Consider the following 22,555-nt stretch of genomic DNA (forward strand, 5'->3'; position numbering starts at 1 on the left):
TTAAAACTTATGTATTGCTTTTTAATTTTTTTTTCTCAGAAAAAAATTGCGTTAATGAATTTCGCACCCTTTACTGTGCTAGAGAAACTAGAGAAAAGAGTTAACTCTTTTCCCTAGTTTCTCTACCACGATAAAGGGCGCGAAATTCTTAACCGGCCAACTCTCCGCCTGTCGCGTATGATGGCCAACAATTTGTTTTCACGGAGGGTTCAGAAATCATTAGATGCAAAATAAAAGTAGACACCATCATTAAATATCAAAAAGTATCTCTCATTTAAAAAAGACTATTGAAACTTCTCCAGTATCAAGTATCGGCGCAGGTGGAGTCTCTTCAGTCTATTTCGCATACTTTGTTGCCAATGTTTTCTTAATTAGAAAATCCAGTGAAAAACTCTTTTTCCTTTAACCCCCTGAAAATGATTCAAATTTGAATCATTACTGTAGAGCTCGTAGGTGTGCGTGCTTTCCATCGATCTCGCTGAAATTTGGCTTGTTTACTGGAAAGAAAAAGCCCCAGTTTCCCTGTAAATCTCGGCTTTCTAGTTTTCATGACGCCTACACGACGGACATTGCGACTCAGGCAATTTGAGCTGAGGGAGGCGAAAGTAACTATAAATTTAAGTAACTTACTCATGCCTTACTCATGCAGTGACAACCGTCAGAACTGCATTTTATGTAACAACTAATAGGGCTTTTGATGCTTTGTACGCAAAGTGTACATTATAGAACTTTTATTTTAGGCTTAGTATTTTTAATGAAGTCATTATGTAATTATCTTTTTAGGATAGGGTAGCTAGGTGTCTCCAATTACTATTCTGTTTCATCGGCAGCGGGCTAGAACGACTTGATACCATAGCAAAGTTATTGATTGAATTTATTTCAAAGAATCAATCAAAAGATAAAACAATGCGACAACCGCATTATTTTAAGTTCTTTTATAAATCAATGTGATTGTCAGAGACTGGATCCGAGTGTTTTTGATTGACAGTTAAGTTGCATCCAGTCAGTGAGTTTGTCTGTGTTTTGTCGGGAGGAAGGCAGGAGTGGTTTTATAAAGATCTGTAAAAATTTGCTTTGTGTGTGACCTGTGATTTAGCAGGGCAACATTCGATAAACAGGAGGCATTTCCGACAGCGATAAAACACAGGAAAAGAAAAACCGTAAACATCCTAAAATATTTCAGTGATTATGCTTTCTTTTTTACCAATCACAGGGAAAAAAGAGTTTAGTTTTAGTTTTAGTTTTGTGATGCCTGATTGGTCACATTCACTAACATTCCTATAACAGATTTACCTGAAGTGAACCCAGAATTTGTCGACAATAGTTTTAACTAGTTTTTTTTCCTTCTATCGTATTCCCGCTCAAGGTGTGTGACAGGTTCAGAATAATCAATTGCAGATACCATTTAAAAAGAGGAGAGGACTCCAGTTTCGATTGAGAATGGCGCATCAACCGCCTTCCTTCTTACAAAGAGACACCTAAGATCACATACCAAATGCTTTTGGACGGAGGGAATTTTCATGCTTCAAATTAGCTCTTTCTGTGAATGTTTTTCAACAAAATAAATAAAAACGGTGAAGATCTGGTGCAGCGAGTCAATTAAATTCTAATTCAAACGATTTTCTCCCTCATTGGATTCTCGCATTATCCGATACACAAGCAAATCGATTAAGAAATAGCTCTTCATTTGCATGCAGAGAACTTCGTGGTGCCATTAACGTTTTTCGATAATTATTTCATTAAATTTACTCGATTCTGATTGAACAAGATCGTACACAATACCAGCGTTAATTCCTCGCATGCAGTCTGTTAGAGTAGTCAGCTACATAAAAATTGTGTTTAGTCCGAAATGAGTAACTAATGTACACTGCAACTAGTCAGCATACAAATAACAGCGGCAAAATCAAATGACAGTAATTTTGCTATTTTCAATGAAAGCGACTTGAAAGCTTTAAAAGCTTGCTAGTACATACAAGATATAGAAAACTTAGTTGCATCTGGTTGAGTTTTTGAGAGCTGAACGATAGTACTTTACAGGCGAATGCAAGTTTTCATAACCAACCGGGGCTTGAAAATTTCTCCTTGAGGTCGAGAAAATTGAGCTAAATGTATTCAAAACATCATCCTACCTACTAATTTGGACTTGTACTCAAGATCAAGGGAAAATGTTTAGCCTAATTGTCTCAGCATTAGTTTATAATGATGATTGTAATTGTTATTTTTGATTTTATAGATGATTGTCGGGAACTTGTCTTCCCATCGTTTTTTTTCTTCGCACACAAACTGCTGGTGAAACATAACATTACGACTATCCAAGTCCACGATTTAGAAGAATGCAAGTGGCGATGCTATCAATACCCTAATTGCGTTAGTGTTAATATTCATACCCACAAAAATGACGAGGGACTTTACAGATGTGAGCTGAACAACGCCACTCATCTTAGACATGGTCAAGAATTTCTGGACGCAGTGGATTACTTTTATCATGGAGCAGACGTAAGGTTGAAAATTGAATTGATCCTTTTGTTTGCTCCTCCTAATCTCAGTTAGAATTTCCTTTTGTAATAGTTCTCGTCCTTCCACTCACAACTGAATGCTAACGTATTCCTCTTCGCGTTTCAATTCTCAAAAACATGGTTTCCATACAATCGCCAGCCCTAGGATCGATCGCCCCGATCGCACGAAACAGTGTACAGGCGAATTTATGAAAACAATAGCGGAAAGAGGCGACTGCGGGGATCCTGATCACCCGGATAGAACTCCGCTCTATCCAAGCGATCAAAACGATGGAGTGACACAGCAAATGGCACGAATTTTCCGGATCGCCTATACACTGTTTCGTCCGATCGGGGCGATCCGGGCGATTATATGGAAACCAGCTGGGCTCAATTCTACGCGTTGTTTGTTTGTGTTAGCATTGTTCCGTTTGTGTTTGTCCTCGGTTTCTGTGCTCCAGTTTGCGTTAATGTACGTAATTGTGTACTCGTTCGTGTTCATGTTCCTGTTCATATTACAGTGGCTTTTGTAAGAACTAGAGTGAAAGACGCTAGAACGTACAGAACGTAAATTCACAAACACTGAAAAATCATGCACATGCACACAGAGTACCAACGCGAACAATGTTAACATACATTGAGTGACCTTTACCGCGTAAGTAAACAGATCTGAATAATAGCATGGTGATGGGCAAATTAACAAGGTTACTACCCCAAAAACAAAGTATCCGTTTGTGACGGTAGAAGGACACCTTGCCAGCTTGATCCTATATTTTTAGAGATTACGATTTCATCACCTACAATGACCGATAACGTAACAGCTGGAACCCACTACCTTGAGACTCCATACGTTTTATACCTTTGAGTCAACCCTTTCCCATATCCCCTATTTTTAGAACTTTTAGAACTGCTATGTGTTTCATTATCTCGAAATATCTTCGTGTTTCAGGTGTTTGCATTGTGACGTAATTCATGGACAACCATAAATCCTCTTATGATTGGCTGTTGTGAACACATCCGTAAAAATCCCCTGGGATGTGCTTCTAAAAATAAAAAGATACAAGACAGGGTTGACGGCTAATATAGAAGATGGAGGATGCGGGTAATGGGTTTTAGATAACAGTAAGCCCGCCATATATAAGAAAAAAATCATTTGTAAGCCAGCGTTGTTTTTGTCTTTGTTTAAAGAGTGCCTGTGATAAAGTAGGTCCCTGTGACAACGGAGGTGTTTGTCAATCTGGGTATACAGACAAAGGATATCGCTGTGTTTGTCCTCCAGGATGGAAGTTTGCCTATTGTCAACAAGGTATCCCTTGATTCGTTTTTTTTATCCTCATATTCTGTAACTGTTGCTTTCACTGCTACTGCCTCTGTTTCTAGCTAAATAAGTATGGTACGTGATGGTAACTATAGGATGACATGGTTAAAAAACTCAGGCTTTGATATATTTGTGATCTTGTCCTCAAATCATGGCTTTTTATTTCTCTGACATGTTATGGCGTACCTCTATATGCACATTTATCTACTCTAATCGTATACGTAGATATCGACGAATGCGTCTCACGAATGCACAATTGCTGTAACGATGCAGTGTGTAACAACACCAAAGGATCGTATACTTGCTCATGTAAACCAGGATACTTTGGTGATGGATCCAATTGTACCGGTGAGAAAACGAAACACTTTATCAAGGATTAGTTTGTCTTCGATAATGCATTCTACGGTACTGTGCTAATTGAAAACTTACTGTATAGGTTGGTGCAGAACTATTGATGGTATACTTTACGGACTTTGTTTTCAGATATTGATGAGTGTTTGGTTGGAAATCACACCTGCAGCTCTGACGCTGAGTGCATCAACACCAATGGTTCATATCATTGCTCTTGTAAGGCAGGGTATGTTGGCGACGGACGAAACTGCTCAGGTCAGATTTCTCTTGCATATGTTACTTTAATTATTTAAGGTTACGACTAAACGCTATTTCCATTGCAAAGCACGCTGACATCAGTGGAGTGGAGTAATAATTAAGCCCTCCTGGAAGACGTAGAATGATACTTTAAAGCTAAGTTTGCATCCTAAGCTGTAAAAAGATTGGTTCATCTAGAAAATAGAATGTGATACGCACATAAAGTAGGACTCATAACGGTTTTGGAAGCCATCTTGAGGGGTAGGCAAAGGTGTCCAGTATAACAGTGTTTCTATGGAAATCGGCGTTAAAATGACTTGAGAAAACCTTAAATGTAGAAACAATTGAGAGAGGGTAAACTAACCAAACCTAACCAAAGGATTTTACTAACGAAACTTCAGTATCCGACCTGCACTAGAATTTTCCAGGCGAAATTTCAAATTAATATATTAGTCTGTGTTTTTTTTCAAATCCTCAAATTTTTTCAGTAAAACCTTTGGTTAGCAACTAAAGTTTACCATTCCCAAATGTCCTGCATTCAAGCTTTTCTCAAGTTACTTTGACAAAGATTCCCATTCCAGGCCTATCCTGTTTTCACGCAGCGTCGATGACGTAAATTTTTACGTCATGCTGAGAGCTTTGAAAGCTCTTACCAGCAAGCTCATTATACGTGTTTGTTTTCTTTTTGCATCAGCTTGTAGATCAAAATCGAAATTCCGCTGAAAGCAAAATAGTTCCAATTTATTGAAACAGACACAAAAACCAAATATTCATCCAAATTGTACTGCGTTGGCGTTTACAACTAGTGCTTTCGACCGATGACATTAATAGGAAAAGGGTATATAAAAGGACCGATAAATTGATGTGTACTCGTTTACCTCGCCACTTTGCGGTTCGGTAAATATTGACCACTAGCCATCTCTTCGGTGAATATTTAATGTGGTATACACTAAAACAACGAGATAATATAGCTAAATAATTTGAAGAATATTCATTTTCTTTAAAACAATTAATTTCTTCATCTGTCATCTCGACAAAATGGCTCGCGGGAATTTAAGAAAATCGCTTAGGAGATTATCGCGTAATAATAACCTCAACGCCAAACAATCAGCGCAGATAATTTTGAATAATCTCCTATGTAGTTGTACGAAAGTAATTTATTAACTCTAATCGCAGATATTGACGAGTGTGTCACACCAATGCACAATTGTTTTAGAAATGCATTGTGTAACAACACCAAAGGATCGTATACTTGCTCGTGTAAACCAGGATACTTTGGTGATGGAAACAATTGTACCCGTGAGAAAATGAAAAGTTATATCATGGATCAGTATATCTTCGATAATGCAATCTACGTTTTATTGCTAATTAAAAACTCAGTGTATAGTTTGGTGTAGAACTTATGATGGTGTACGTACTAACTTTGTTCTCAGATATTGAGGAGTGTTTGGCTGGGAATCACACCTGCAGCTCTGACGCTGACTGCATCAAGACCAATGGTTCATATAATTGCTCTTGCAAAGCAGGGTTTGCTGGAGACGGACGAAACTGCTCAGGTCAGGTTTCTCTTGCACATACTACTTTTGTCCTTTAAGGTTACGGCAAACAAATACCTTCATTGCAGAGCGAAGACGTCAGAGGATTGGCGTAATGCGTAACTAAGCCTTGCTCGTGTGCATTCTGAGCTCAAAAATAGTAGTTCATCTAGAAAATGAAATGGGAGAGGCAGATAAAATCCTACTATGACTTAGCAAAATTTTCTCCCATCGTCGGTGATGTAAATTTTACGCCATGAGGCCTCTTACCAGCGTACATATTAATCATACATAATTGGTAAATTTTTCCATAACCAGGTAGATCAGAACTGGATAACAAACATCTAAGCAAAATGTTTGAAATTTATTGAAACACGCCAAAAAGCCAATTATCCCTCCCATTTGTACTGCGTTGGTGACGATAGGTAGTGCTTTTGACCGATGACTTAGAAGTTATCAAAATGGTACATAAAAGGACTAGTTAACTGATGTGTAAATCTATTAACCAAAACGCTTCGCGGCTCGGTAAATATCTGCCAGTAGCCTCTTATAGTTCGGTTAATATTTGTTTTAGTATACACTAAAAGGTAAGATAATATGGCACAAAAAAATAACTTTAACTCGTTTATTCCTGCAACGATTGCGTTATTTTCGGGCTCAAATCCCGCGCGACGCGAGTTCCTCGGGGGATCGTATTCGGAGTCTGAGTAGCAAATCAGTGCGCTCCTTCGACGCTCTCCGCTGTTTTATATAATAAGGGCATTTATTTACCCTTTCGGAAGATATTGACGAGTGTGTCAAACAAATGCACAATTGCTGTAAAGATGCAGTGTGTAACAACATCAAAGAATCGCATACTTTCTCGTGTAAACCAGGATACTTTCAATTGGTGATGGATACAATTGTACCAGGAAGAAAACAAAAATTTTTATCATGGATTAGTTTCTGTTCGATAATGCCATCTACGGTACTGTGCTAATTGAAAACTTAGTGTATAGGTTGGTGCAGAACTATTGATGGTATATTTACGGACTTGGTTTTCAGATATTGATGAGTGTTTGGTTGGAAACCACACCTGCACTTCTGACGCTGAGTGCATCAACACCAATGGTTCATTTCATTGCTCTTGTAAGGCAGGGTATGTTGGAGACGGACGAAACTGCTCAGGTCAGATTTCTCTTGCATATGTTACTTTAATTATTTAAGGTTACGACTAAACGCTATTTCCATTGCAAAGCACGCTGACGTCAGTGGAGTGGAGTAATTATTAAGCCCTCCTGGAAGACGTAGAATGATACTTTAAAGCTACGTTTGCATCCTAAGCTGTAAAAAGATTGGTTCATCTAGAAAATAGAATGTGATACGCACATAAAGTAGGACTCATAACGGTTTTGGAAGCCATCTTGAGGGGTAGGCAAAGGTGTCCAGTATAACAGTGTTTCTATGGAAATCTGCGTTAAAATGACTTGAGAAAACCTTAAATGTAGAAACAATTGAGAGAGAGTAAACTAACCAAACCTAACCAAAGGATTTTACTGACGAAACTTCAGTATCCGACCTGCACTAGAATTTTCCAGGCGAAATTTGAGATTAATATATTAGTCTGTATTTTTTTCAACTCCTCAATTTTTTTCAGTAAAACCTTTGGTTAGCAACTAAAGTTTACCATTCCCAAATGTCCTGCATTCAAGCTTTTCTCAAGTTACTTTGACAAAGATTCCCATTCCAGGCCTATCCTGTTTTCACTCATCGTCGATCACGTAAATTTTTACGTCATGCTGAGAGCTTTGAAAGCTCTTACCAGCAAGCTCATCATACGTGTTTGTGTTCTTTTTACATCAGCTTGTAGATCAAAATCGAAATTCCGCTGAAAGCAAAATAGTTCCAATTTATTGAAACAGGCACAAAAACCAAATATTCATCCAAATTGTACTGCGTTGGCGTTTACAGCTAGTGCTTTCGACCGATGATGTTGATAGGGAAAGGGTATATAAAAGGACCAATAAATTGATGTGTACTCGTTTACCTCGCCACTTTGCGGCTCGGTAAATATTCACCACTAGCCATCTCCTCGGTGAATATTTAATGTAGTATACACTAAAACAATGAGATAATATAGCTAAATAATTTGAAGAATATTCATTTTCTTTAAAACAATTAATTTCTTCGTCTGTCATCTCGACAAAATGGCTCGCGGGAATTTAAGAAAATCGCTTAGGAGATTATCGCGTAATAATAACCTCAACGCCAACCAATCAACGCAGATAATTTTGAATAATCTCTTATGTAATTGTACGAAAGTAATTTATTAACTCTAATCGCAGATATTGACGAGTGTGTCACACCAATGCACAATTGTTTTAGAAATGCATTGTGTAACAACGTGACGTGAAGGATCGTATACTTGCTCCTGTAAACCAGGATACTTTGGTGATGGAAACAATTGTACCCGTGAGAAAATGGAAAGTTATATCATGGATCAGTATATCTTCGATAATGCAATCTACGTTTTATTGCTAATTAAAAACTCAGTGTATAGTTTGGTGTAGAACTTATGATGGTGTACGTACTAACTTTGTTCTCAGATATTGACGAGTGTTTGGCTGGGAATCACACCTGCAGCTCTGACGCTGACTGCATCAAGACCAATGGTTCATATAATTGCTCTTGCAAAGCAGGGTTTGTTGGAGACGGACGAAACTGCTCAGGTCAGGTTTCTCTTGCACATACTACTTTTGTCTTTTAAGGTTACGGCAAACAAATACCTTCATTGCAGAGCGAAGACGTCAGAGGATTGGCGTAATGCGTAACTAAGCCTTGCTGGAAGACAGAATAAAACTCCAAGCTCACGTGTGCATTCTGAGCTCAAAAATAGTAGTTCATCTAGAAAATGAAATGGGAGAGGCAGATAAAATCCTACTATGACTTAGCAAAATTTTCTCCCATCGTCGGTGATGTAAATTTTACGCCATGAGGCCTCTTACCAGCGTACATATTAATCATACATAATTGGTAAATTTTTCCATCACCACGTAGATCAGAACCGGATAACAAACATCTAAGCAAAATGTTTGAAATTTATTGAAACACGCCAAAAAGCCAATTATCCCTCCCATTTGTACTGCGTTGGTGACGATAGGTAGTGCTTTTGACCGATGACTTAGAAGTTATCAAAATGGTACATAAAAGGACTAGTTAACTGATGTGTAAATCTATTAACCAAAACGCTTCGCGGCTCGGTAAATATCTGCCAGTAGCCTCTTACAGTTCGGTTAATATTTGTTTTAGTATACACTAAAAGGTGAGATAATATGGCACAAAAAAATAACTTTAACTCGTTTATTCCTGCAACGATTGCGTTATTTTCGGGCTCAAATCCCGCGCGACGCGAGTTCCTCGGGGGATCGTATTCGGAGTCTGAGTAGCAAATCAGTGCGCTCCTTCGACGCTCTCCCCTGTTTTATATAATAAGGGCATTTATTTACCCTTTCCGAAGATATTGACGAGTGTGTCTCACAAATGCACAATAGCTGTAAAGATGCACTGTGTAACAACATCAAAGAATCGCATACTTTCTCGTGTAAACCAGGATACTTTCAATTGGTGATGGATACAATTGTACCAGGAAGAAAACAAAAATTTTTATCATGGATTAGTTTCTGTTCGATAATGCCATCTACGGTACTGTGCTAATTGAAAACTTAGTGTATAGGTTGGTGCAGAACTATTGATGGTATATTTACGGACTTGGTTTTCAGATATTGATGAGTGTTTGGTTGGAAATCACACCTGCACTTCTGACGCTGAGTGCATCAACACCAATGGTTCATTTCATTGCTCTTGTAAGGCAGGGTATGTTGGAGACGGACGAAACTGCTCAGGTCAGATTTCTCTTGCATATGTTACTTTAATTATTTAAGGTTACGACTAAACGCTATTTCCATTGCAAAGCACGCTGACATCAGTGGAGTGGAGTAATTATTAAGCCCTCCTGGAAGACGTAGAATGATACTTTAAAGCTACGTTTGCATCCTAAGCTGTAAAAAGATTGGTTCATCTAGAAAAAAGAATGTGATACGCACATAAAGTAGGACTCATAACGGTTTTGGAAGCCATCTTGAGGGGTAGGCAAAGGTGTCCAGTAACACAGTGTTTCTAGGGAAATCTGCGTTAAAATGACTTGAGAAAACCTTGAATGTAGAAACAATTGAGAGAGAGTAAACTAACCAAACCTAACGAAAGGATTTTACTGACGAAACTTCAGTATCCGACCTGCACTAGAATTTTCCAGGCGAAATTTGAGATTAATATATTAGTCTGTATTTCTTTCAACTCCTCAATTTTTTTCAGTAAAACCTTTGGTTAGCAACTAAAGTTTACCATTCCCAAATGTCCTGCATTCTAGCTTTTCTCAAGTTACTTTGACAAAGATTCCCATTCCAGGCCTATCCTGTTTTCACTCATCGTCGATGACGTAAATTTTTACGTCATGCTGAGAGCTTTGAAAGCTCTTACCAGCAAGCTCATCATACGTGTTTGTTTTCTTTTTACATCAGCTTGTAGATCAAAATCGAAATTCCGCTGAAAGCAAAATAGTTCCAATTTATTGAAACAGGCACAAAAACTAAATATTCATCCAAATTGTACTACGTTGGCGTTTACAGCTAGTGCTTTCGACCGATGATGTTGATAGGAAAAGGGTATATAAAAGGACCAATAAATTGATGTGTACTCGTTTACCTCGCCACTTTGCGGCTCGGTAAATATTCACCACTAGCCATCTCCTCGGTGAATATTTAATGTAGTATACACTAAAACAATGAGATAATATAGCTAAATAATTTGAAGAATATTCATTTTCTTTAAAACAATTAATTTCTTCGTCTGTCACCTCGACAAAATGGCTCGCGGGAATTTAAGAAAATCGCTTAGGAGATTATCGCGTAATAATAACCTCAACGCCAACCAATCAACGCAGATAATTTTGAATAATCTCTTATGTAATTGTACGAAAGTAATTTATTAACTCTAATCGCAGATATTGACGAGTGTGTCACACCAATGCACAATTGTTTTAGAAATGCATTGTGTAACAACGTGACGTGAAGGATCGTATACTTGCTCGTGTAAACCAGGATACTTTGGTGATGGATACAATTGTACCCGTGACAAAAAGGAAAGTTATATCATGGATTAGTATATCTTCGATAATGCAATCTACGTTTTATTGCTAATTAAAAACTCAGTGTATAGGTTGGTGTAGAACTTATGATGGTGTACTTACTAACTTTGTTCTCAGATATTGACGAGTGTTTGGCTGGAAATCACACCTGTAGCCCTGACGCTAAGTGCATCAAGACCAATGGTTCATATAATTGCTCTTGCAAAGCAGGGTTTGTTGGAGACGGACGAAACTGCTTAGGTCAGGTTTCTCTTGCATATATTACTTTTGTCTTTTAAGGTTACGGCAAACAAATACCTTTATTGCAGAGCGAAGACGTCAGAGGATTGGCGTAATGCGTAACTAAGCCTTGCTGGAAGACAGCTCACGTCTGCATTCTGAGCTGAAAAATAGTGGTTCGTCTAGAAAATAAAATGGGAGGGGCACATGAATTCCTTTTATGACTGAGCAAATCATTTTACGCCAGGACAATAGACTTGAAGCCTCAAACCAGCGTATATAAGGTTCTTAGCAGGGTATTAATCCTACAAAACTCTTAATTATTTTGCACCAGCTTGTAGATATATATATAGTTAGCCAAACCTAAAAGCGAAGGTCCCTGGATATTTATTGTTACTGCGTTTTGATGTTTCCGGTTCCTGCCTTAATAATGAAATCATTTTCTTTGCTTTCTCCTGTAGAAAATTTCATTGCCTAACTAGTGAATTCCGCGGTATATTTTACACCATAAAACCGATATCGCATGAGCCACGAAGCGCAACGATGAGTACGATATCGGTCTTTTGAGTAAAATTTACTTTGGAATTCATCAGTTTGGCCCTAAGTTTTTCTTGAACCGCACGAGTTTCAAAAGAAAACAAGCTCACCCTCAGCGATTGAATGGAAAAGGAAAAAGTCATTTTAGAGTCAACTGTCAATAGCCAGCGAATAGGAATCATGCTAAAATTAGTTGCCATAAAAAATAAAAAAAAATTAACTTTGTCATTTCAAGGTCAAAACTGAGTTTTACTGGTGTACTTTATTCCACTTTATCTCTGACAACGAGATCATTCACATTTTGATGTATTTTCATTGACACACGTCAGGTTGGCTTGGAACAAGAACCGGCAAAATACGGCAATGCAACCAAGAAAGGACGAACTTCAAACAAGTTCCGCTCCAACACTTAAATAAGGTTTAGGTGCTTTAAACAAACTTCTGAAAACACATCAAGCTAGTGAAATTTCCCCCTAATTTTACGAGAACTCATTTCGATTACGTGTTTAGGGCAATATTTTCTTGTCACTGTCGAGGCACATCGAAAACCAGTTGGGCAAACGGATTAGAGAAAAACAAACAAACAAATCATTTTTTTCTTTATGTCCAAAAGAGTACAGATAATTGTTATTTAATTCCAGTTGACAAGAAAAAATCAAATTTCATTCCTGAACAAAGGAAAAACCGATTAAACCACTTTTTGAAAATAACAAACGGTCTATTGCATGCCCAAGGAAAGAATTTGTGGAGTAACTGCTGCCATTAAGTATGAACTATTACTGGTGTTGTGTTTTGTCGTTGTCGTTCCGTTCGCTCTTCTTTCGTTTCTGTTCTAGTTATAGGCCCTCCAGGCATCATGTAAACTTCTCAGAGCTTCTAAAGATATGCCAAAAATTGCAATACAAAGAAAAAAGCAGCTCTAAGAAAATTAAAAATAAGCACTCACCTTTTATATCCCTCCGATGCTTGACTTGAATAAGTGAGTAACCGCCAGTGTGGACCACAGCTACCATGATATGTCAAACTGGATTGAGACCAGCGTAAAATTGTAGAAAGAAAACATTTTCCTAACCGTTTTCTACCTGAACACGAAAAGCATTAACTTTGTAAGAACTATAGTTGACGTAGTATAGCCGTGTAGCCGCGTCGAGTCACAGAAAGCGCGCGAAAAATGAAGCATCGCTTATGTTTAGGTAAATTAACCTGGATTGAACCTGCGATCCAATCGAAAACCAGTACCTGGTCAATGGTCAAGTGGTGAGCTCTAAGCTTGAGCCCGCGATATGGTCATGTGATGCTGGTCAGCGGATACCTTGTTTTGACAGGTGTAAATTGATCAAAACACGGTTTTCTAAAATCAAAGATGTATGCTGTAAACTAGTATGATTCTGATCACATTGGCATACATGGAGGAGTGGACGTACGTACGTACGGACGGACGGCCGATGACGTCATGGTTATAAAACCAAAATTTCTCGCAACGATGGGTTACCATATTTTTTTAACTATGGTGTTCCGCGCGCGCACGTCTTCCGGGGGCGCGGAGCTCAGCTATTTAACAATTATTCCATGATCGAGCGTTGGATATGAGATGGTAAATAGCCAACGAGGCGCATAGTGCCGAGTTGGCTATAACCAGTTTTAAAGATTTTGAAGATTTTGAAGATCAAATAGATTTTTGAAGATCAAATAGAAGTTTTGATTTAAGAGCAGTTATAGCAATGAAATAACCAAGATGGCGCCGCCGAGTTACTATAATGATCATAACAGGAACAGCTTGCTAAAGTTCAATAACACATATCCATTGAAAGTAAAAAAAATTCTAATTTTACTGAAACACGCGAAAAACCGAACATTCATCCCATTTGTACTGCGTTGGCGTTGATAGCTTGTGCTTTCGACTGATAACATAGAGGATATCAAAAATAGTACATTAAAGGACCCATAAACTGATGTGTAAATCCCTTTTTAAAAGTGTCAACGGAGTAAACATATCTTGTTGCACTTACACCAATGACCGATTTCACACTAGAAGACGAACAAAGCGTTTCAAACGGATAAATCGTCTGACGCGAAAATGGAACGAACAAATTTTGCACGACCTAGTCGTCTGAAATTTGTCTGTTTAGAAAGACGTTTTATCATCGAAGACGATTTGTCTGTCGAAACAAACAAGTTGACGTAAATACGACCTAAATTGACGTTAGACGAGCAAATGCACAAGATAAACATCACAGGGGTTAACGAGTTGTCAGAATGATGACTTTTTCCGACCCTAGATCACATTCAGAGCCATTGTTTAAGTCTCTCACGCTATTAAAATTCTGTGATATAATTCATCTTGAAATTATCTCTTTTGTTTATCAGAGGTACTATAAATAAAGCATTTTTTGTTTTCTTGTTTTTTTTTAATCCAGTTTCTTTCATTTATTCCTATTATACACCATTCATAGAATGATAATCTGTTGGTTAAATCGAATCATACCACTCGAAACGGCATTCGTTCTCTCCGTTACCAACCTTTGAAATTCTTTATCTATTGATATTAAGAAAATCAAGTCGTTTTCTAGTTTTTGTCAAAATATCAAGAATTCTATGATTTTTGTTTATTATTGTAGGATTCAAATATGTACGATCAAAAAAGAAAAGGTAGAGAGAAAAATAATTGAATTGCATTGGTGGCGAGGGGGCCTAAAAGAAAGTACCAGTACTAAACTTATGTAAATTAGGCCTCCACAAGTTAAACATCTAGCTTTCGTTGACCTGCAAGTTGGTGACGTAAAGTAATGAACGAGAATTTACAAATTAAAAACAGTTCGAACTTACAAGTTGGTAATGGAGAATACAATTACAAATACTTAACTATTTAAGAAACGTGTTGAAATATGCATTTATCGAGTTGTGAAAGTAAAGATAAAAGTTGTAAACAATTTGACACCGAAAGACTGAAATACTCAAGATTCATCATAGTTGTTAAAAAAGAATGTCTTAAGTGCTTTCTTGAAGGAAGCCATTGAGGAAGAATTAATTATATCAATGTTGAGAGAATTGTAAAATTTAGGTCCCTGATAGGAAACAGAAAATGGTTTAATGTTAGTCCGACAGAAAGGCAAACGAAATGCATGAGAGTTTCTCGAATAATATGTGTGAATTTGACTGTTTAGAGAGAATTTGCCAACTAACTTGGGAGGAAGAGTTCGATTTTGATAGGAGGACATGAATTGACCAAAGGCGCGCGCGCGGAGCACCATAGTTAAGAAAATATTGTAACCCATCGATGCGAGAAAATTTGGTTTTATAGACATGACGTCATGACCGTCCGTAAGTACGTACGTCTACCCCTCCATGTATGCCAATGTGACCACTATCAAGCCAGTTTACAGCAAACATCTTTGCAGGAGTCCATTACTAGGAGCCTCCATGTGCAGTAGATCTTTGAGTCAACCTTTGCGCGTATTTTTCTATTTTTAGAACGAACCCTTGAGCAGGAGACTCGCATTTACATAAATTTACATAAATTTGTACGATTCTAATACAGTTTTACTGCTTTATTTGTGCTCGTTAGACAATGAATTTACTCTGATTGGCCTTTTAAAACAGTGTATGTAGAGCCGAGGAATTCGTGGCGTTCTAAAAAAGAAAGATAAGGTTGACTCATAAGGAGGTATATGAGAGAGGCAAGCTCCCACTCATGGGCTCCTGATCTTTGAAATTAAACATCCATGTTTTGATCAATTAACACCTTTCGAAACAAGGTATCCGCTGACCAGTATTAGGTGACCATATCGCGGGCTCAAGCTTAGAGCTCACCGAGGTCAGCTTTTTTTAAGTTGACCGCTGGCCAGGTACTGGTTCTCGATTGAAGTGCAGGCTCAACCTAGGTTAACTCACCTCAAAATAAGCGAGGCTTCATTTTTCGCGCGCTTTCTGTGGCTCGACGCGGCTACACGGCGATGCTACGTCAACTATAGTTCTTACACAGTCAGTCAACACCTTTTGTGTTCAGGTGGAAAACGGTTTAGAAAATGTTTTCTTTCTGCCTTTTCGCTGGTTTCAATCCAGTTTGACATATCATGATAGCTGTGGTCCACACGGGCGGCTAGGCAGTTACTCAAGTCAAGCATCGGAGGGATATAAACTTAAAGCTGAGTGTTTGTTTTTAATTTGCTTAGAGCTTCTTTTTTCTCTGTATAGCAATTTTCGGCATATATTTAGAAGCTCTTATAAGGTTACATGATGCCTGGAGGATCTATGACTAGAACAGAAACGAAAGAAGAGTGAAAGAGAAAGACTACGACAAAACAGAATACCGGTAATAGCTCATACTTGTTGGAAGAAGTTACTCCACAAATTCTTTCCTTGGGCACTAAACCGTTTGTTATTTTTACGGTTGCGTTATTTAAAGTGGATGCGTATTTTTAAAAAGTGGTTTAATCGGTTTTCCCTTTTATCAGGAATGAAACTTGAATTTTTATTGATAACTGGAATTAAATAACAATTATCTGTACTATTTTGGACACAAAGATAAAGTTGAACTGTTTGTTTGTTTTGCTTTTAAATGTGAGCGAACAATTGCTTTTTTAATCCGTTTGGCCAACTGGTTTTCGATGTGCCTCGACAGTGACAAGAAATTTTTGCCCTTATATTATAAACACGTAATCGAAATGAGTTCTCGTAAAATTAGGGGGAAATTTCACAAGCTTGTGTTTTCAGAAGTTTCTTTTAAGCACCTAAAGGTAATTTAGTCTTCAAGCGGATTTTTTTTGAATTTCGTCCTTTCTTGGGTCCTCTTTACACGAGCCCGGGTTGCTTTTTACCCCGGGTTGAATCACCGCGGCGGGTAACCCATTTGCAGTCAAATGTTTATAAGCGTTTACATGAAAACAGTAGTCAAACCGGGTCAGCCCCCCTTGCCGGGTAACCCTTCTCAAGACTCGGGTTGACCCGGCTAGAAGAGTTGAAATTTCTTCAATTTCTTCATGTAAACACTGGCGTATCTGACCCGGGATTGTTTGAACAACACTTTTTTTGCGGTTCAGCATTCTCGCCCATGCGCAGCCTGTAGCAAAATGACTGATGACGATAACACAAATTGATGATTGTTATGATTGCATGGTTCGTCCGCCATTTTCCTCACTGACAAGTAGTCACCAGCCCTTTCAACCCAGCGAAAGGGAACTGACCCGGGTCAGCCGAGAATGACCCAACCCTCACCCAGCCCGGGCTCATGTAAACGTAATATTCGACGCTGAACTGACCCGGTTCGGTGTCCAACCCGGGCTCGTGTAAAGAGGCCCTTGGTTGCATTGCCGTATTTTGCCGATTCTTTTTCCAATCCAAGCTGGCGTGTTTCAATGAAATAAATCAAAATGTGAATGATCTCGTTTTCAGAGATAAAGTGGAATAAACTACACCAGTAAAACTATTTTCTTGACCTTAAGCTGACAAAGTTTTTTATGGTTTCTAAGTTTAGCGTGGTGGCATGATTCCTATTCACCTGGTATTGCGGTTAACTCTTCCGTTCAATTCGCTCACTGAGGGTGTGCTTGTTTTCTTTTAAAACTCGTGCGGTTCAACAAAGATTCATTGCCAAACTGGTGAATTCCAAAGTAAATTTCACTCGAAAAACCGATATCACACTCATTGCTCATGCGATATCGGTTTTTAGCGTAAACCATGGAATTCACTAGTTAGGAAATGAATTCTTCTGCCGAAGAAAGCAAAGAAAATGTGTTAATTATTAAAGCAGCAACAGGAAACATCAAAACGCGGACAATTCGAAACTTTTTAGGCTTGTCTAAATCTATATATTAAAAGTATCAGTTCACATAAGGGGACTTGTCGCTGCAACATGTCCCTGCAACATGACCCCTCGTCTCTGCCCACCTTAAAGAACAAATGGACTTGACTTGACATTGAAAATAGAACAAGCAATGGAAGCGATGGTTTATTAGAAGTTTTCAATATGGCAGAAAGAAAGAAGGTTGGCTCGAGGTGAGGTAGCCAAGCCATACTAGTACCTAGTGCCAAGCTTCATGCGTTCAAACTTACTTATCCGGTTTGTCGCTCCATTGTCCGTCTTATCAATTTACGGTGTACAACACTAACGAAATTGGTGTACCTGAATTCAGTTCACAGTAGTCGACCAAACCATACAACGAATTGTCCGTTCTACAGACGATATCAGTGTTCGTCTTCGTATGTGAAAACGGCCGACCGTTCTTCAGAATACCGTTAACCCAATTGACCAAAAAATAGCGCGCCTAATATGTTAGGGATGTAATCAATCCAATCATACTATGGTATTGTTGGTGGTGGTGGTGGTGGTGGTGGTGGTGTCTGTCGTCCGGCTGCAGTATATCCTCTTCAGTCATCCGGATGGACACCAAAAGAAGAAAAATCATTTTGATCGTTTCTTTACGCAATTTCTCTATTTTGTATATGTATTTATCCAGTTCAAAATCGAATGGCCTGGTTCCCACTCAACGCTACGTTTAATACCTCGGAAATCAACAACCGTGTTTCCCCAGGATTCTCAAGAAACGTGATCCTTGCAAATGGCCCTGACGGTAGAAAAGGAGGCTCCTACGAATTTCAGCATAACACAAGTGTAATCAAGTTTTCTAACAACCCTGGCGGATATTTAGACATGCGCTATTCAGTGACAATTCTGTATTGGTTGTATCACTTGGAAGTTGCCAGCAATCAAGAGGGCCGTTATCATATAATGTACAAGAATGGATCAACGAAGGGGCTGGAAATATGTTATTATCGTAAATCTGAAAAGCTCAAAGTGAGAATCAGACATGGTGATAAGAGTGCCACCGAGCTGATTTCAGGGTATGACAGTCACACAGTTAAAGGCTGGAGATTTCTTGGAACGACTTATAATCGTTCGTCTGGCGAAGCCAAGTTCTGGGTTGATGGAACCGCGACTGAGACGGAAAACATTGGAAAAGATTTTGAACTGGGGACACAATACCAGCTTAAAATAACAAGCCACAATTTCAAAGGTAGAATCACACAGCTGCGGATATACAATTGTCCATTGACCCAGGAACAAATACAGAAGATAAAAGAGCAATTCAAGACCTCACCGAGCGGAGGTGAGAGTGAAACAATACGTCTTACTGAAGCAAGCATATCAGGTCAGTTTAGTTCAAACCCTTTAAACTACAACGCTATAGAGTCTAAACAAAGACGACTTCAACTGGAAAGGCTACGTAACAGTAGTGGTCAAGAACAATAACTCTAAACGCTCTGCATGTGTTTCTTATATTCAAAATATTCACCTCCTGACAAATGCGAAAAGACAATCGAATTTACCAATTTACGTTTTTGTAGAGAACACGAGCAAGCGACAGTGAATCTTTCATTCATTGGAGTGCAGTGGTGAGATGGCTCACCTCCCACCAATGTGATCCGGGGTCGATTCCAGACATGACGGCATATGTTGGTTGAGTTTGTTGTTTCTCTTTTCTGCACCGAAGGGGTTTTTCTCAGGGTACTCCGGTTTTTCCCCCTCTTCAAAAACCAACATTTGACTTTATTTACGCCTTGATTATTAATTTCAGTTTACAGTGTCCTCAATTTAGTGCTCCAGCGCTAAAGCGACTAGGCACTTTAATAAAGTTCCTTTCCTTCCTTTCCTTTCCTTTTCTCCGTCTTTGTTGATTCAACGTCGTTCTTCCTAATCAGGCAATTGAGTTCTTTGCTTACATTGTACAACGTGGCTTGTGATAGAGATTGATTGCGATGGCATTAAGTTATATTTAAAAGTGACCCTCTAATTCTCGTTGACTTCTTCTTTGCTCGACCTCGCTACTTAGGCCCGCATTTGAAGTGTACCTTGCTTTTGCATGGACTAATGATTTGTAATGTTCAAACGAGCGAAAAATGAGGTCAACCCGGAAAGTATTTGGCTCTGTTAAAATGCAATTGATTGCTAGCCCTCGTAAACTTCAGTAAATGGAACACATCATTTTCCTTGACCCCTCTCGGTGTGAAATTGTGAGATTTCCTTGCCAAGGGTGGTTCTTTTTTCTCTGTTAGGGCGGGTCTAGGATAAACAATGATCGGTTTCCAAAACAAAGGAAACTTTTCTAGGGAGTCTTGGTTCATGCTTCCCCGGAAATTTTTGGGATTTTAACTTTCCATGCAAAGTCCCCTTTCCCGTCTTTCTCACCGATTTCCGTAAAACAGTGGAAATCAGTATGAATCCGCCCCTGCCTGTTGTCACAACTGAGCTTCTTCCACCCTCTTAAGGTGCATTTTCTTGTCTGTCACCATGGAAAGCCATAACCTTCTTAAATATTCTTTATTCCTTTGGTCTTGAAGTTTCGTCTTGTGGTGTGGTTTTGTCATTATGCGACGAGGTTTGATGGTTACGTGTTGTCTTTCCATCATGACGTGTTGAGGTCTTCTTTTGACGTGCTGTGTTTACATTTTATGTGGTGAGGTTCTTTTATGACATCCTGTTTCGCCCCTTATGTGATTATAAACACAGCACGTCAAAAGACTCCAACACATCATGATGGAAACATAACAGGTAACCAACAAATCTCGTCACATATTGACAAAAGCTCACCACAAAATAAAACCACACCACATAATTATATTGCCACAGTACACTATAACAAAACTCCAAAACATCAAGACAATACTTCAAGACCAAAGGAATAAAGATTGTGTAAGAAAGTTATGGCTTTCCCCTGGTCACATGTTTCTTTGTAATTGATAATGATGAAATGGTATATGAAATGAATCATATGAACTGCGGATATGAAATCAAGTGAAGCTATGATCTTCGCAGTTATGAACGCAATTTTTACAATTGCTTAGAGAAGCCTGAAAAATTCAGGACTTCAACGACCAGCTCCCCACATCAGTGGATTCATAGCTCAGTTGGTTAGAGCGTCGCACCGGAATCGCGAGGTCACGGGTTCAAACCCCGTTGAAGTCCTGAATTTTTCAGGCTTCTCTACGCAATTGTAAAAATTGCGTTCATAACTGCGAAGATCATAGCTTCACTTGATGTAATTGATAAGTTACTTATCTAACGATCACTTTTAAGATGTATATTGCATCACACAAAACGTCAAGTAGAATATTATTTAAAGAATGCGCTTCGTTCTCGTGTTTGTCATTGCCATTTGTGTTTTGTTCCTTAATAAATTTGGAAGGCAGATTAAAAAAAAGGCTTTTCCAAAGAGTAGCCTGTTGCGTAAACGATATGGAAGATAATGGTACGCCTGTTCCTGTGCTTGAGGCCTCAGGAGGGGTTCTTAAGCTACATTGGCGATGTCGCAAATGCCTTACGTCGCATTCCACATACATGGCTCAACCTGTGGCAATCGTAGAAAAAACCACTACCAGTCTCTACATAAGGAGATGATTAGCAAAATATACAAAAGTTTGAGTCCAGATGCACCACTACTCAACTGCATCAATCAGAAACATCCAAGGAAATGATGTTCACCAGAAATGCAAGTTGATGAGGCCCAGGAGTGGTTTATACCATGTACGAAAAATTAATTAAGGTCATGGACAGAATTAGTAACTTTGTCGGCGAGGCCTTACACTGTTGGACTCTGGATTGGACACTAACATTGTCTCCAAAAATGCGGCTAGGTAGATGACTTGGCTTGGTTACTGCAGGTTAATGGTTTTTGTGATAAAGCGTATAGCGTAGCAATTTTTATGTTTATAATTGTCTATGCGTATATCGTTATTGTATTCGCTACTCTTTGAGAACGAAATATACAACAGTTTTGAGCAGCACAGTCTCCTTTGCTCATCGAAGTTTTTTTTTCACTCACCACCTGACACTTCCAATAGTCGCGTCGACTTTTCAAATGACGGGTCGTCACGAACTGATCGGATCGTCACGATCTGTCGAGATATTTGAAGCTGCCCCAGGCAGTTCGACTTCCGGCAGTAAAGCTTACTTCCTTTTTAAACTTCACGACCCGACATCCGGTGAGTCGGGCCGTCAACAGCAATTGACGACCCGACTCAGTTCATGTATATTGGACATGCGGGTTGAAAAGGCCAACGGTTCCGAGAGTTCAGCTCATTGGTTGTTCAAAAATTTCAAGGAATTTTTCTACTAATTTGCAGTCACAGTGCACTTCGCAAGCAACCGCAAATGAATTTTCCGTGTGGGTTCCACACCTGTCTTGTCTTGGATGAGGACCTATGTATACCACTAACTTATCAGTAAAGAAAAGGAAAGGAACTTCATTTAAGTGTCTAATCGTCTAGCGCTGGAGCACTAGCCTCCGTAGCTGGCGGTTCTGTTGTTGCGGAACGCAAAAGCTGAACTCGAGCAGCGAAGCCGCGAGAAGTTCTTCGTTTCCCCCTCCCCAGCCTTCTTGCACCGCTGGAAATCTCTCGCGCTCGAAAAAGAATCGCCAGCTACGCGGGCTACTGGAGCACTGATTGGGGACGCTGTAAGTTGAAATTAACAAATCAACGCAAATCAAATCAACTGTTGGTTTTTGAGGGGAGGGAAAAACCGGAATACCCGGAGAGAAATTTGCGTAAGAGTAAACTTCAATTCCTGGAGGTTGGATCTGGACTCCAACATGGCCGCTGTTTCATTGCTTGGGGGCTCCAACATGGCGGCTGTGACGTCATGTGAAAACCAAGAAAATCCCGGAAGATACGTGAAACACTCGCT

The 22,555-nt window shown here is 39.0% G+C and overlaps 1 protein-coding gene across 1 annotated transcript in view; it reads left to right on the top strand.

Moving 5' to 3' along the window:
* Nucleotides 1-22,555, top strand: part of LOC138004164 (fibrillin-2-like) — a 205,059-nt gene that overhangs the window by 296 nt on the left and 182,208 nt on the right. Inside the window, exons 2-10 of the mRNA XM_068850588.1 lie at nucleotides 2,234-2,496; nucleotides 3,684-3,801; nucleotides 4,039-4,161; nucleotides 4,297-4,419; nucleotides 5,835-5,957; nucleotides 6,981-7,103; nucleotides 8,522-8,644; nucleotides 9,695-9,817; nucleotides 11,236-11,358. Coding sequence (XP_068706689.1) covers nucleotides 2,234-2,496; nucleotides 3,684-3,801; nucleotides 4,039-4,161; nucleotides 4,297-4,419; nucleotides 5,835-5,957; nucleotides 6,981-7,103; nucleotides 8,522-8,644; nucleotides 9,695-9,817; nucleotides 11,236-11,358 — 1,242 coding nt within the window. The remainder of the gene's footprint in view (nucleotides 1-2,233; nucleotides 2,497-3,683; nucleotides 3,802-4,038; nucleotides 4,162-4,296; nucleotides 4,420-5,834; nucleotides 5,958-6,980; nucleotides 7,104-8,521; nucleotides 8,645-9,694; nucleotides 9,818-11,235; nucleotides 11,359-22,555) is intronic.

This window comes from Montipora foliosa, chromosome 5, assembly GCF_036669935.1.
Source record: "Montipora foliosa isolate CH-2021 chromosome 5, ASM3666993v2, whole genome shotgun sequence".
NCBI lineage: Eukaryota > Metazoa > Cnidaria > Anthozoa > Scleractinia > Acroporidae > Montipora > Montipora foliosa.